The 16,777-nt window shown below is 43.2% G+C and overlaps 1 protein-coding gene across 2 annotated transcripts; it reads left to right on the top strand.

The window, feature by feature from the left end:
- The first annotated feature begins 556 nt into the window (after positions 1-556).
- TEX52 (testis expressed 52) lies at positions 557-16,533 on the top strand. 2 transcript variants are annotated; one of them, XM_073621674.1, is made up of 3 exons: positions 557-685; positions 2,445-2,955; positions 14,172-16,533. In XM_073621674.1, the coding sequence occupies exons 2-3, from the start codon at positions 2,465-2,467 to the stop codon at positions 14,413-14,415; spliced, it is 735 nt and encodes a 244-aa protein (XP_073477775.1). In that variant the 5' UTR covers positions 557-685; positions 2,445-2,464; the 3' UTR covers positions 14,416-16,533. The 2 variants fall into 2 exon arrangements, with proteins under 2 accessions (XP_073477775.1, XP_073477774.1); XM_073621673.1 differs by having other exon boundaries at positions 14,169-16,533.
- The last annotated feature ends 244 nt before the right edge of the window (positions 16,534-16,777 follow it).

Genomic DNA, 16,777 nt, shown 5'->3' with positions numbered 1-16,777 from the left:
AGGCACTGATCATTTGGGAAAAAAAACCCAACAGGGTGGTTGTGCAGAAGTTGATCTCCAGATCAACTTCTGTACAACCAGGGAGCCCATACATGGATCGAAATTCGTCTAGAACCCACCAAATTTTAATCCATATATGTCCGGCTTAAGATTTTGGATTTCCATAATTTTCTGTCCCAGTGACAATGGTCACCAGGAAAAGGAGAGAGTGAATCAACCCAACAGGTATACAGGCAATGAAAAGCTGACAAAGGGTTCTAGCTCCATCCCTTCTCTATCCAAAATTAAAGAAAAATGTGGGGTTTGCATACTTTATTTTTTACTTATAAAGCAGGGAATGTGACATTAACCAAGCATTCACAATTTGACAATCTTTCCCTTTATAAATTTGCTCCTTGAACTCTGGTAAATAATATTGTGGTATAGGTCATAATATACTGTAGATTGCATTTATGCTCCCGCTTTTTGAATATTCCAGATCTGGAAAAATGAATAGACAAATAAAGGAGTGTGTGGTTGGTATAAGAAGCAGTCCATTCATTGTTATGTTACCCTGATCACACACTGAGCAGAGATTTGTGAGCACACATACACCTCCCCTCCCCGGGCTGTCGCCATGGATAGCAAACACACACACACACATACACATGCCTGCAAACAATGTGAAGTCACCTCTACTAGACTGGTGAGTTTATCTGTAACTTCTATCTGTTCCTAATCCAAAAACTTCATTCACTGTGATAGTCATATACCCTAACACCTCTCTCAGTGGTTGCTATGGGGTATAGCACAGCATTTCCACTTGCCTTGTTTCTGTATATGAGGCAGATTCAGCCCTCGATTTAAAGTGTATCTGAAATTTATAACTTTTTGGCTACAGTAGGGAAAGGTTAGAACCCCTTTAGTTTTTTTCCCTTTTGCATAGTTTATTAATAAATAATATTTTTCATAGGAAGTAGTGCTAATCCTAGCTAGAAAATGTGAACCTAAATGTCGATTTCAAACAAATCATGTACATACCCCAAAATCTTTAAGGGCCCATTCGCACTTAAACATACCTTTGCATATGGTTGTTAATATTATTTGGATGAAAAAACATGCATGACCCTTTTTTTTAATATTATTATTTTTTTTTTTTTTAAACAAAGCAAGGTATATGTCTGTTGCGTTGGTGAGCATTACTATACAATGTGTTGGGGTGCAATTCACAATAATTGGCACTGTCCATAGAGCAGGTGCATTGCCATGCTTTGTTGCAATATGCATTTTAGTGCGTCTTACCAAAATCCATATGTGTGAATGGAATGCAAACACACCACAATGTTTTAAAAAATATAACATTTCTTTCAAAATGCAGTGCACCACAATGCACAGTATAAGGTCTCATGTACACTGCTGCTGGTAAACGGACATTTAGGAGCAGTTGGGAGTCTGCTCCTGAACTCCCCTCTATGTTATCTTATCAGTACATGTACACAAGGTCATTTATAGGCAGTTGCGTTTAGAGGCTTTTTTTTGGAACCCAAAAAAATGTGTTCAGAAGCTGTGTTTAGAGGCATTTCAAGCGCTAAACGCGGTAACTCGCGTTTAGCCGCGTTTCGTTTACAGGCGTTTTTCAGTTTTGGCTATTTTGAAAAAATATATATATATATATATATATATATATATTCTTTTCAAACACTTCTAGACGCAAATGCGGCATGTAAACGCGGCTAAGCGGCCGTTTTTAGATGCCAGTTTCTAGCTGTCAAGTTAAATCAATCAGGAGAGGTTGAACAACCTCCCGTGTACATGAAGCCTAAGCATTGTGGTGCATTGTACTTAACTGTACAATGCATTGGAGTGCCGTTCACAATGACTTTCACTGTACATAGAGCAGATGCTTTGTAGCAATGCATGTTTCCACATACAGAAGTGTGAATGGGCCCTAAGCGGTTTTCCTATCATGCTTGCTGGCTGCAGTATTCTCCTTCTGCCAGATGATGGTGCTGTAGCCTTAGCGGATGTTTTCATTCTGCACCTCGGCCTGTGAAATAACTTGCCTGTTATGTTGATCCACAGGCTTCTATACCTATTAAATCACTGATCGGGATGTAGATAAAAGTTATAACTTTGCTCCAATTTCGCTAGCTGCATACTAGTTCTATGTCAGAACATTGAGGTCAGCAATGGCAGCCTCCATATTTCCCCTCTGTAAAGGGTTGTTAGGGCTTAAATAATCTTATCAGGGTGCACAAATGTTTTTGAAATCTAATTTTTGTGTGTGTGTAGTTTGTAAATATATTTAGACATGGGGGGCAGCCATTTTTGCTTATCATAGATGCAGGCCATGCTTGTTATGTAGTGTTGCACAATGATTGGGCTTTACTGTTCCCCTTTATCTCTCTTAGTATAAATCTATGGGTCAGGTTGGACCTGATTTTAAAGCTTGATTTCTGTTTCAGGTCTTTCTAGGTTTACAGACATGTCAACAGCAGTAATTCCCTCCCCCCACCCTGTGCCCTTGCTACCCGATCCCCCAGTTCACTCTCCTGGCTTTGCGCCCCGTGGAAACCATCGGATATTACTCCAGAGCCCTCCTTACAGTGATGCAAAATTGGAGCTGCTGAGAAGACTGAGGAGCCCTCTAAAGATGGAGCAGTCCACTTCTCACACCCTGGGCTACCTGACTTGGCTAGAGGTCAGCCGGCTGCCCCCTCTCCTTCCGCTGCGGCCGGACCGACCATATGATAGTGCTGTGTGGAGACAGGTAACCGCGGCCCCAGCCAGCCCCAGACCCCAAGACTCCATCCCTGCGCCCTCCCGAATGGAGGAGAACACATGGAGTAAGTTTGCTCGTTGCAGCGGGGTTCGGAGGGACGAGAGGGAAGCACGTGCTTTACATATACGGAGCCAAGGAAGAGCGCCTCCTATGGACTCACAAGGGAACATACTTCCACCTCCTGGGTACAAATGGTGAGTGGACTAAATTGGTTGGTATAAGCCTTTTGAAGTTGCTCTAGTTCCTACTGCCTAGCTGTTATATACTCTGCCCTGCAAAGTGACTCCGATTTCTGAGGTTGCACTTATTTCCCCAGAGTGCCTCTGCTCTGCCTTGTAACATACTGACCTGCATTAAATATGACACCGCTTTAGGCTCAGTTCACACTGCTGCGAGGGCAAAGTCGTGCGACTTTGCCCTGTGACTTCCTTCTGACTTGATCCAACTTGGATGCTATTTAGGAGCCTGAAAAAAGGCTGAAATTGCACCAAGTTGGACCAAAGTAGCGCAGAAACCTTTTCTAAAATTGGAGCGGCTTGTGTAGTATCAGTTAAGACAGCTCTCATAGGGAAACATTGCATTTGACGTGTCATGTGACTTGGGGTCTCACAAGTCAGATCCCATGTCGCAGCAGTGTGAACCAAGCCTTAGCTGCTAGTGGGAGTAACTGTAAACCTGTATTACCAAAACCCACCAGTTTAGCAAGATTAGCAAAGTTTAAAGTGTTATAAAACCCACAACAATAAAATCAGTCTGGGTATGCAGTAAAGCATGCTTGTTATACTCCCTGTGGAACCTAAGGGGTTAATCCTGTGCATTGTGTAAAAAGGCTTTTTGACCCTGTCTTCTCTGGTCCTCCCCTTCTTCCACTGTCCCCAATCCATCTCCTGATAAGACAGAGCCCTTGGAGTCACTCTGCACATGCTCAGTTTAGTTTTTCAGAGAGTTTTTTTTTTTTTTTTCTTGGGAGGGTGCATGTGATAAGCACAGGGCCAATCAGCACTGTCCAGACAGAGGGTCAGGGGTCCTGCAGCCTCTAAGGACAGTCAGGGGAGAACGAAAACTCCTCCTACAAGCTTTAACCAGACACAGATAGAAGTCACAAGACTGCTATATACTGCTGATAAGAAATGGTATTTAGCAGTTTATATTTACTTAACCACTTGACGACCGCCTCACGCCGATGTACGTCGGCAAAGTGGCACGGACAGGCAAAATCACGTACAGGGTACGTGATTTGCCTTCCGCGGGTGGGGGGTCCGATCGGACCCCCCCCCGGTGCCCGAGGCGGTCGTCTTTTGTCCAGCGGCGATCGGTGATGAGGGGGAGACCATCCGTTCGTGGCCCCCCCCTCGCGATCGCCGCCGGCCAATGAAAACACTCCTTTGCTGCTGTATGCTAAACAGCAGCAAAGGAAGTGATGTCATCTCCCCTCGGGTCGGTATTTTCCGTTCCGGCCCGAGGAGAGAAGACATCTATGTGAGTGCACCAACACACACACACACAGTAGAACATGCCAGGCACACAAAACACCCCGATCCCCCCCCCGATCCCCCCCAATCACCCCCCAATCACCCCCCCCCCTGTCACAAACTGACACCAGCAGTTTTTTTTTTTTTTTTTTTTCTGATTACTGCATAGTGTCAGTTTGTGACAGTTACAGTGTTGGGACAGTGAGTATTACCCCCCTTTAGGTCTAGGGTACCCCCCTAACCCCCCCTAATAAAGTTTTAACCCCTTGATCACCCCCTGTCACCAGTGTCACTAAGCGATCACTTTTCTGATCGCTGTATTAGTGTCGCTGGTGACGCTAGTTAGTGAGGTAAATATTTAGGTTCGCCGTCAGCGTTTTATAGCGTCAGGGACCCCCATATACTACCTAATAAATGTTTTAACCCCTTGATTGCCCCCTAGTTAACCCTTTCACCACTGATCACCGTATAACCGTTACGAATGACGCTGGTTAGTTCGTTTATTTTTTATAGTGTCAGGGCACCCGCCGTTTATTACCAAATAAAGGTTTAGCCCCCTGATCGCCCGGCGGTGATATGCGTCGCCCCAGGCAGCGTCAGATTAGCGCCAGTACCGCTAACACCCACGCATGCAGCATACGCCTCCCTTAGTGGTATAGTATCTGATCGGATCAATATCTGATCCGATCAGATCTATACTAGCGTCCCCAGCAGTTTAGGGTTCCCAAAAACGCAGTGTTAGCGGGATCAGCCCAGATACCTGCTAGCACCTGCGTTTTGTGCCTCCGCCCAGCCCACCCAAGTGCAGTATCGATCGATCACTGTCACTTACAAAACACTAAACGCATAACTGCAGCGTTCGCAGAGTCAGGCCTGATCCCTGCGATCGCTAACAGTTTTTTTGGTAGCATTTTGGTGAACTGGCAAGCACCAGCCCCAGGCGTCAGGTTAGCGCCAGTACCGCTAACACCCACGCACGCAGCATACGCCTCCCTTAGTGGTATAGTATCTGAACGGATCAATATCTGATCCGATCAGATCTATACTAGCGTCCCCAGCAGTTTAGGGTTCCCAAAAACGCAGTGTTAGCGGAATCAGCCCAGATACCTGCTAGCACCTGCGTTTTGCCCCTCCGCCCGGCCCAGCCCAGCCCACCCAAGTGCAGTATCGATCGATCACTGACACTTACAAAACACTAAACGCATAACTGCAGCGTTCGCAGAGTCAGGCCTGATCCCTGCGATCGCTAACAGTTTTTTTTGTAGCGTTTTGGTGAACTGGCAAGCACCAGCCCCAGGCAGCGTCAGATTAGCGCCAGTACCGCTAACACCCACGCACGCACCGTACACCTCCCTTAGTGGTATAGTATCTGATCGCATCAATATCTGATCCGATCAGATCTATACTAGCGTCACCAGCAGTTTAGGGTTCCCAAAAACGCAGTGTTAGCGGGATCAGCCCAGATACCTGCTAGCACCTGCGTTTTGCCCCTCCGCCCGGCCCGGCCCAGCCCACCCAAGTGCAGTATCGATCGATCACTGACACTTACAAAACACTAAACGCATAACTGCAGCGTTCGCAGAGTCAGGCCTGATCCCTGCGATCGCTAACGTTTTTTGGTAGCGTTTTGGTGAACTGGCAAGCGCCAGCGGCCTAGTACACCCCGGTCGTAGTCAAACCAGCACTGCAGTAACACGTGGTGACGTGGCGAGTCCCATAAGTGCAGTTGAAGCTGGTGAGGTGGCAAGCACAAGTAGTGTCCCGCTGCCACCAAAAAGACAAACACAGGCCCATCGTGCCCATAGTGCCCTTCCTGCTGCATTCGCCAATCCTAATTGGGAACCCACCGCTTCTGCAGCGCCCGTACTTCCCCCATTCACATCCCCAACCAAATGCAGTCGGCTGCATGAGAGGCATTTTTATGTCCTCCCGAATACCCCTACCCAACGAACCCCCCAAAAAAGATGTCGTGTCTGCAGCAAGCGCGGATATAGGCGTGACACCCGCTATTATTGTCCCTCCTGTCCTGACAATCCTGGTCTTTGCATTGGTGAATGTTTTGAACGCTACCATTCACTAGTTGAGTATTAGCGTAGGGTACAGCATTGCACAGACTAGGCACACTTTCACAGGGTCTCACAAGATGCCATCGCATTTTGAGAGACCCGAACCTGGAACCGGTTACCGTTATAAAAGTTAGTTACAAAAAAAGTGTAAAAAAAAAAAAAAATATGAAATAAAAAAAAATAGTTGTTGTTTTATTGTTCTCTCTCTCTCTATTCTCTCTCTCTATTGTTCTGCTCTTTTTTACTGTATTCTATTCTGCAATGTTTTATTGTTATTGTTATTGTTATTATGTTTTATCATGTTTGTTTTTCAGGTGTGTAATTATTTACACTTCACTGTGCTTTATTGTTAACCATTGTTAACCATTTTTTTGTCTTCAGGTACGCCATTCACGACTTTGAGTGGTTATACCAGAATGATGCCTGCAGGTTTAGGTATCATCTTGGTATCATTCTTTTCAGCCAGCGGTCGGCTTTCATGTAAAAGCAATCCTAGCGGCTAATTAGCCTCTAGACTGCTTTTACAAGCCGTGGGAGGGAATGCCCCCCCCCCCCAACCGTCTTCCGTGTTTTTCTCTGGCTCTCCTGTCTCAACAGGGAACCTGAGAATGCAGCCGGTGATTCAGCCAGCTGACCATAGAGCTGATCAGAGACCAGAGTGGCTCCAAACATCTCTATGGCCTAAGAAACCGGAAGCTACGAGTATTTCATGACTTAGATTTCGCCGGATGTAAATAGCGCCATTGGGAAATTGGGGAAGCATTTTATCACACCGATCTTGGTGTGGTCAGATGCTTTGAGGGCAGAGGAGAGATCTAGGGTCTAATAGACCACAATTTTTTCAAAAAAGAGTACCTGTCACTACCTATTGCTATCATAGGGGATATTTACATTCCCCGAGATAACAATAAAAATGATTAAAAAAAAAAATATGAAAGGAACAGTTTAAAAGTAAGATTAAAAAAGCAAAAAAATAATAAAGAAAAAAAAAAAAAAAAAAAAAAACACCCCTGTCGCCCCCTGCTCTCGCGCTAAGGCGAACGCAAGCGGCGGTCTGTCGTCAAACATAAACAGCAATTGCACCATGCATGTGAGGTATCACCGCGAAGGCCAGATCGAGTGCAGTAATTTTTCCAGTAGACCTCCTCTGTAAATCTAAAGTGGTAACCTGTAAAGGCTTTTGAAGGCTTTTAAACATGTATTTATTTTGTTGCCACTGCACGTTTGTGCGCAATTTTAAAGCATGTCATGTTTGGTATCCATGTACTCAGCCTAAGATCATCTTTTTTATTTCATCAAACATTTGGGCAATATAGCGTGTTTTAGTGCATTAAAATTAAAAAAAGTGTGTTTTTTCCCCAAAAAATGCGTTTGAAAAATCGCTGCGCAATTACTGTGTGAAAAAAAAAAATGAAACACCCACCATTTTAATCTGTAGGGCATTTGCTTTAAAAAAATATATAATGTTTGGGGGTTCAAAGTAATTTTTTTGCAAAAAAAAAAAAACTTTTTCATGTAAACAATAAGTGTCAGAAAGGGCTTTGTCTTCAAGTGGTTAGAAGAGTGGGTGATGTGTGACATAAGCTTCTAAATGTTGTGCATAAAATGCCAGGACAGTTCAAAACCCCCCCAAATGACCCCATTTTGGAAAGTAGACACCCCAAGCTATTTGCTGAGAGGCATGTCGAGTCCATGGAATATTTTATATTGCGACACAAGTTGCGGGAAAGAGACAAATTTTTTTTTTTTTTTTGCACAAAGTTGTCACTAAATGATATATTGCTCAAACATGCCATGGAAATATGTGAAATTACACCCCAAAATACATTCTGCTGCTTCTCCTGAGTACGGGGATACCACATGTGTGAGACTTTTTGGGAGCCTAGCCGCGTACGGGACCCCGAAAACCAAGCACCGCCTTCAGGCTTTCTAAGGGCGTGAATTTTTGATTTCACTCTTCACTGCCTATCACAGTTTCGGAGGCCATGGAATGCCCAGGTGGCACAAAACCCCCCCAAATGACCCCATTTTGGAAAGTAGACACCCCAAGCTATTTGCTGAGAGGTATAGTGAGTATTTTGCAGACCTCACTTTTTGTCACAAAGTTTTGAAAATTGAAAAAAGAAAAAAAAAAAATGTTTTTTCTTGTCTTTCTTCATTTTCAAAAACAAATGAGAGCTGCAAAATACTCACCATGCCTTTCAGCAAATAGCTTGGGGTGTCTACTTTCCAAAATGGGGTCATTTGGGGGGGTTTTGTGCCACCTGGGCATTCCATGGCCTCCGAAACTGTGATAGGCAGTAAAGAGTGAAATCAAAAATTTTCACCCTTAGAAATCCTGAAGGCAGTGATTGGTTTTCGGGGTCCAGTACGCGGCTAGGCTCCCAAAAAGTCCCACACATGTGGTATCCCCATACTCAGGAGAAGCAGGTAAATGTATTTTGGGGTGCAATTCCACATATGCCCATGGCCTGTGTGAGCAATATATCATTTAGTGACAACTTTATGAAAAAAAAAAAAAAAAAAAAAAAAAAGTGTCACTTTCCCGCAACTTGTGTCAAAATATAAAATATTCCATGGACTCAATATGCCTCTCAGCAAATAGCTTGGGGTGTCTACTTTCCAAAATGGGGTCATTTTGGGGGGTTTTGTGCCACCTGGGCATTCCATGGCCTCCGAAACTGTGATAGGCAGTGAAGAGTGAAAGCAAAAATTTACACCCTTAGAAATCCTGAAGGCGGTGATTGGTTTTCGGGGCCCCGTACGCGGCTAGGCTCCCAAAAAGTCCCACACATGTGGTATCCCCATACTCAGGAGAAGCAGCTAAATGTATTTTGGGGTGCAATTCCACATATGCCCATGGCCTGTGTGAGCAATATATCATTTAGTGACGACTTTTTGTAAATATTTTTTTTTTTTTTTTTTTTTTGTCATTTTTCAATCACTTGGGACAAAAAAAATAAATATTCAATGGGTTCAACATGCCTCTCAGCAATTTCCTTGGGGTGTCTACTTTCCAAAATGGGGTCATTTGGGGGGGTTTTGTACTGCCCTGCCATTTTAGCACCTCAAGAAATGACATAGGCAGTCATAAACTAAAAGCTGTGTAAATTCCAGAAAATGTACCCTAGTTTGTAGACGCTATAACTTTTGCGCAAACCAATAAATATACGCTTATTGACATTTTTTTTACCAAAGACATGTGGCCGAATACATTTTGGCCTAAATGTATGACTAAAATTTAGTTTATTGGATTTTTTTTATAACAAAAAGTAGAAAATATCATTTTTTTTCAAAATTTTCGGTCTTTTTCCGTTTATAGCGCAAAAAATAAAAACCGCAGAGGTGATCAAATACCATCAAAAGAAAGCTCTATTTGTGGGAAGAAAAGGACGCAAATTTCGTTTGGGTACAGCATTGCATGACCGCGCAATTAGCAGTTAAAGCGACGCAGTGCCAAATTGGAAAAAGACCTCTGGTCCTTAGGCAGCATAATGGTCCGGGGCTCAAGTGGTTAAATAATAGAATTTCCATGTTCTGTGTACTGGGGTGGCACAGTGGTGTAGTGGATAGCACTTTCACCTAGCAGTAAGAAGGGTTGCTGGTTCGAATCCCAACCATGACACTACCTGCCTGGAGTTTGCATGTTCTCCCTGTGCCTGTGTGGGTTTCCTCCGGGTACTCCGGTTTCCTCCCGCACTCCAAAGACATGCTTTTAGGTTAATTGGATCCTGTCTAAATTGTCCCTAGTATGTATGAATGTGATTGAGTGCCGGTTCACACTGATGCGAGTTCATAACGAATGTGATGCGTCAAAAACATTCTAAATTCGCATGTCATCCATAAAGTCATTGTTTTCAATGACGGTCGTTCACATACATGCGTTGCAATTCCTCTACGAATGCGATGCGATTAAAAAAAGGGTCTTGTGCGAGTTTACAGCGTTGCGTTGCGAATTTAGTCTCCATAGACATCAATGTAAATTGTTCTGGAATCGCATTGTTGGTTCAGATATGTGCGAATTCCACCACACTACTCTCCACAAACACCAGGAAGTACACAGGAAGTTAACACCTTTTTTTTGTACATTATGATTCCATTGGCTAGAACATCAATTGCAGCTATGTCCAACTCCTGAAATTCGTGGTAAAATCGCTGTAAATTCACGGTAAAATCTCACCTCACACAGGACAAAAAAACGGAACAAATTCACAGCGCAGCAGTGTGAACCGGCACTCAGGGACCTTAGAGTGTAAGCTCCTTGAGGGTGGGGACTGATGTGAATGTACAATGTATATGTAAAGCGCTGCGTAAATTGACAACGCTATATAAGTACCTGAAATAAATAAATAAAATAAAATAAATACTGTGGTCTGTGGGGGACCAGATATAGTGAATGCAGGCTCCTGGATTTAGTAACACTTTAACCACTTCAAGAACGGACTGTTTCACCTTGTTTCTGCTGAGGCTATTTTTCAGATTTCAGCACTTCTCACACTTTGAATGACATTTACTCAGTCATGCAACACTGTACCCAAATAGATTTTTCTTTATCATTTTCTTGTGTCAGACAGCTTGCCTATGGCGGTACTTAATCCCCATTGGGTTTTTATTTTTTTGCTAAAAAAAAAACAGAAATTTTTGAAAAAAATACCTTTTTCCTTTTTCTGTTATAGCATTTTGTAAGTAATCTTTCTTCATAAAATAAATGTATTCTGCTTTATTTCTTTGGTAAAAATAACCCAAATCACTTTTCTGTTAAATAAATAACCCAAATCAGTGTATATTATTTAGTCTGTGTGAAAGTTAGAGTCTACAAGCTGGTATATGGTATATACCGTATGTATTGACGGCCTATCTCATTTCTTGAGGCTCTAAAATGCCAGGGCAGTACAAATACCACCTCAAATGACCTCTTTTTGGAAAGTAAACAGGCCATGGTATTTATTAAGAGGCATGGCGAATTTTTGTGAGGTTGTACATTTTTGCAAAATGATGAAATGAAATAATATGTGTTTTATTTTTTTGCACACAGTTATAATTTTAACAAGTTATGTCTCACACACAGCATAGGCATACTTATAATTACACCACAAAACACATTCTGTTATGCCTCCTGAGTATGAGGATACCTCATGCGTGAGACTTTTTCACAGCCTAGCTGCATAGAGGGGTCCAAAATCCAAGGAGCACCTCGGCGGCGGGTGCTGCTGTCAGATTACAATGTCCCGTGGGGGGGTTTGCTTGTGTGGATAGGGGAATCATGAAAAAAATAAAATAAAAGGAACAGTGTATGGCTAGCTTTAGGCTTTAGGCTTTAAGCAACCTGTGTAGAGCCTGTGTAATCCCTTCTCATTCTGCTGTTGAGATTTTTTCACAGCTGTAGAAAAACAAAGCAAGAAAAGCTGCCAGTTGCAAGTGGTAAAGATTAATTATTCAAATATTACGTGTTGAATTTACCCTGGTAAGGAACTAAAAACAACTCTTTTTACACATTTTTATACATTCCTTAACCAGTTCCCTACGTCTTTCCGGGCAGGCGTCATATGACGTCCTCGACTTCCCGGCATTGTGGCATTATGGATCGCCGCATCACTTGGGGCCCAATGCGCGTGCCCGGCAGCCGTGATGTCCGTCGGGCACCCGCGATTGCTCATCACAGAGCAGGGACGTGGATCTGTGTGTGTAAACACACAGATCCACGTCCTGTCAGGGGAGAGGAGAACTGATCGTATGTTCCTTGTACAGAGGAACACTGATCGGTCTCCTCCCCCCACAGTTAGAATCACTCCCTAGGACACACATTTAACCCCTTCAGCACCCCCTAGTGTTAACCCCTTCCCTGCCGTCACATTTACACAGTAATCAGTGCATTTTTATAGCACTGGTCGCTTTATAAATGTCAATGGTCCCAAAATAGTGTCAAAGTGTCTGATCTGTCCGCTGTCATGTCATAGTCATGATGAAAATCACAGATCGCTGCCATTAGTAGTAAAAAAAATAATAATAATAAAAATGCAAATCTATCCCCTATTTTGTAGACACTATAATTTTTGCGCAAACCAACCAATATACGCTTATTGGGATTTTTTTTTATCAAAAATATGTAGAAGAGTACATATCGGCCTAAACTGAGGAAAAAAATTGTTTTTTTTTTTTTTTAAATGGGATATTTATTATAGGAAAAAGTAATAAATATTGTGGTTTTTTTTTTCAGAATTGTCACTTTTCTTGCTTATAGCGCAAAAAATAAAAAACGCAGAGGTGATCAAATACCACCAAAAGAAAGCTCTATTTGTGGGGGAAAAAAAACGCTCAAAATTTAATTGGGGTACAAGGTCGCATGACTGCGCAATTGTCATTCAAAGTCTGACAGCGCTGAAAGCTGAAAATTGGCCTGGGCAGGAAGGGGGTAAAAATGCCCTGTATTGAAGTGGTTAAAGAAAGATTGATCACTAGACCTTTGTACAAAAAAAAAAAAAATTGATCACTAGAATCTGATAAAATCTTCCTATGCAAAGGCCTACAATACAAAATGACAATGCAGACAGGGAAAAGAGATAGAAGACACACAGAGACAGGGACAGAGACAAAAGACAGCCAAACAGACTGAATTAATTTAGTCCAGGAGGTATAGAATGATAAGGGGAATTGCTCATATAACTTGACAGAGTGTCAGCTGATTGTAATACACAGATTAATGCCGTCTCCCCAATAGTTGTCCCTCGAGTGCTGCACGAAAATGTCACTGCTTTTTCAAGTGCGTAGTCCTCTCTTTCTCACATGCTCTCTGCACTGAGTGCTGAAGAGCAACCAGAGAGAGAAATAAATCAAAGGAGCCTAAGAAATGTGCATATACAAATAGCATGAACTCATTAGAGTAAAAGAAAACCTCATATAAGTTTTGACAGATGTAGATGTCAGTTCAAAAGTTATTTTTTAAATCTGCACCTGTCATTACAATATTGCCTAGTGATCCTGCCACAAAGGCCCTCATCAGGTATTTTCTGTTATAGGGTGACAACACTCTGTCTCCTAATTGTGCTTTTGTGTTGTCACCCTGTCACATGGGCTTCCGATCCGGTAGAGACTACAAGTGGCCAATTCAACTGGCATTACACAGGCATGGTAAACTGTTGTCACCATCTGTGAGAAATGCCATACAGCCATCGCTGGAGTGAATGTAGACAGGAAGTGGCTGCATAGGGGCTGAAGGAGATCAGTAGAACTGAGATTTAACAAAGGATGAAAAAAGTGAAAACAAGTAATTGATGATAGTAAACCGTGCATAGATCAAACTATATGTCATCCAGTTAGGGCTTTCACTTTAGCCTCTTGGTGCTGGGGGCTCCTGGCCTTTTAAGAGGTTTATGATGCTGGGAGGTGGGGCATGGCTTAAGATCACGTGACCATCGTCATTGGCTGTCACGTGGTCCGAAAACTTTCGGTAAAGCGATGGTAGCTGTGCCAGGCGCACGCTCTCGCCACAGGTGTATTGGGGGCAGTTAACGCAAATATGCGGCCCCTCAGCGCTATGGACCAGGCGCTGGGAGGCTGCATATTTGCGTACAGCCGGCGTCAAGGGGTTAATTAATATAAATTATTTATTTATCCATTATTACAGGCCTTTTTAAATGGCACTCAAACTTTACGCACCGCTTTTTACATACAGTAAATTCACATCAGTCCGTGCGCTCAAGGAGCTTACAAGGTCCCTAACTCTCATTCATACATACACATACTAGAGTCAATTTAGAAAGCCAATTAACCTACGAGCATGTCTTTGGAGTGTTGAAGGAAACCCATACAAGCACAGGGAGAACATGCTAACTCTATGCAGGTCACTTTTTATCCATTTGGTGTTTTCAGCAGGTACCCGTCGCTTGACAGAAGTGCTGCTAGCAATTTGGAACATGCAGTCCCCACCCCAGAGGAGTCTGGCTTCTTCTCTGCCCCCCAACATCAACGCAAACCCCACAAATTGACCCTGAAGAGTAACTCCCCAAATTACAGCGAGATCCTGCACAGGTATCGGGAACTTCAGAGAGGTGCACGGACTGTGGTGCCACATAACAGCAGAATGAGCACACCAAAGCCTGCAATGCAAGCAACCTGAAGAATGCACACAGCCATCAGAGTACTGATCAGCGTTCCAACAGTACACATTGTAGTGTAGAGCCAGGCAAACTATGAATATTTGTATTGTTATCTAAGGACTTCCACTCATCCCCTGACTGCTGAGGATACAACTACGATGGATCTGTATGGTACAGCCATAACATACAAGGTTAAGGCATTGCAGCATGGTAAGACATGCAGATGGTACAGCCTACAAGCCCTGATGTTTTTTCATTCTGGTGTCACCTCAATATTCTATGCCACACAGCTGTGCAAAATCCCTTGGCCTGCAGGCAACATGGTGTTCTGGGAATACTTATGCCGCGTACACACGAGCGGACTTAACGGCAGACTTTGTCCTGCGGACTATGACGGACTTTACGACGGACTTTCAGAATGAACAGACTTAACTACACACGATCAACCAAAGTCCGACGGATTCGTACGTGATGACGTACGACCGGACTAAACCAAAGAAGTTCATAGCCAGTAGCCAATAGCTGCCCTAGCGTCGGTTTTTGTCTGTCAGACTAGCATACAGACGAGCGGACTTTTCGTCCGGACTTGAGTCCGTCCAAAAGATTTGAAACATGTTTAATTTCTAGGTCCGTCGAACTTTTGAGGAAAAAAAGTCAGCTGGAGCCCACACACGATCGAATTGTCCAACGGACTGAGGTACGCAGGACCAAGTATGCCGTAAAGTCCGGTCGTGTGTACGCGGCATTAGGCTCCATGCGCACTGGGCTTAAAAAACACCAGTTCCCTTGGCTGGAAAAAAAACACTCTTATAGAGCGTTTTTGTACATATATTTAGGCACGTTTAGCGTTTAATGTTTTTTCTGACAGAACACTCCAATCAAAAACACAAACCAGAAGGGTATTTTTTCCTGCCTCTAAACGTTGAGCTTAAAATATGCTTGTAATCCTCCTAAGATGCATGGACACACAATAACATTGAGCTGCTTCTACTGGCAAAACACAAAAGCAGCGATTTTTAAGCGAGTGTGCATGGAGCCTTCTTAATGTGCACTTTTTAGTGTATTTACAAGTCTGCATAAATACATTACCGACATGATATGATATACAGCAACAGTGAAATTTCTCAAAAAAATCCACCTTTTATATTTAAAAATCTGTCCTTAAGCTGCATTCATTGGTTGAACTGTCACTCCCTGGTGCTAAAGCCACCCGATCACTTCCACGCACCCTTGAATGTGCTGACCACCCCCACTATGTATCTCTGGTTCCACTGCCATTCTAGGGGCTCGGGCTGGCAATGGTGGGCAGAGTGTAGAGTGACCAGCAAAAATCAATTTACTCATCATATCTTTAGTGAATGAACCTGGAAACAATGAGTATTTTTAGAATTGACCTCCGTAACATCTCTAAAATTCACCCCTCCTCATTCACTCCCTTGTTATCTCTCGCCTTGACTATTGCAACTCCCTTCTCATCTGCCTCTCCATAGGCTATCCCCTCTTCAGTCTATAATGAATACTGCTGCCAGACTTATCCACCTTGCCAACCGCTCAGTGTCTGCCAACCCTCTCCTCCAATCCATACACTGGCTCCTGATCACCCAGCGAATTAAATTCAAAGTGCTAACCACAACATACAAAGCCATTCACAACTCTGTCTGCCCCGAGCTACATCACCAATCTTGTCTCCAAATATCACCCAAATCGTCCTCTCCGCTCTTTTTAAGACCTCCTACTCTCAAGCTCTCTTGTCTCCTCCTCCTATGCTTGTCTCCAGGATTTCTCCAGAGCCTCTCCCATCCTCTGGAACTCGCTACCTCCACCTTTCCGGCTATCCCCTACTCTTGCTACCTTCAGGTGATCCTAATAATCTTTTACCAGTTCCATCAGTTCATTCCCCACAGTTACAACCTTTTGTACCACCTGTCCCACCCTATTAGATTGTAAGCTCTTCTAAGCAGGGCCTTCTTAATCCTCTTGTATTTTATTGTATTATAACTGTATTGTCTCCCTTTTATATTGTAAAGCGATGCGTAAACTGTTGGCGCTATATAAATCCTGTATAATAATAATAATTTTGTCAATTCTGGATTCAAAGCTTCCATTGCTCGGCTAAAAAATAAAGAATGCCCAGAAAAGTCTCATGGTAGCTGGAAAGTTAGCTGGAATGCTGGTACAAGCAGCACAAACTCTGAAGATCTAAATATTTGCACTCTTGGCAACAAAAGTAGCAGAGAGATAATTATGTAATCAGATGTTACAAAGTATAGCGAAATGCATACATTTCGTAGATATTGTCTAACAACTATAAAATCAACTACACACAGCAGTCCACAACCTTTTTGGCACCAGGGACCGTCCAATTTCCCCAGGGACTGGGGG

The sequence above is a fragment of the Aquarana catesbeiana genome, linkage group LG03 (genome assembly GCF_042186555.1).
Source record: "Aquarana catesbeiana isolate 2022-GZ linkage group LG03, ASM4218655v1, whole genome shotgun sequence".
Lineage (NCBI taxonomy): Eukaryota > Metazoa > Chordata > Amphibia > Anura > Ranidae > Aquarana > Aquarana catesbeiana.
The sequence above is the reverse complement of the archived record's forward strand: the minus strand, read 5'-3'. Positions and strand labels throughout refer to the sequence as shown.

Bases quoted from the DNA above. Each gene is read 5' to 3' on its own strand.
- TEX52 (XM_073621673.1), top strand. From the start codon at position 2,465: ATGTCAACAGCAGTAATTCCCTCCCCCCACCCTGTGCCCTTGCTACCC. The intron at 2,956-14,168 runs GTGAGTGGACTA...TGGTGTTTTCAG, and splicing joins CCACCTCCTGGGTACAAATG to CAGGTACCCGTCGCTTGACA.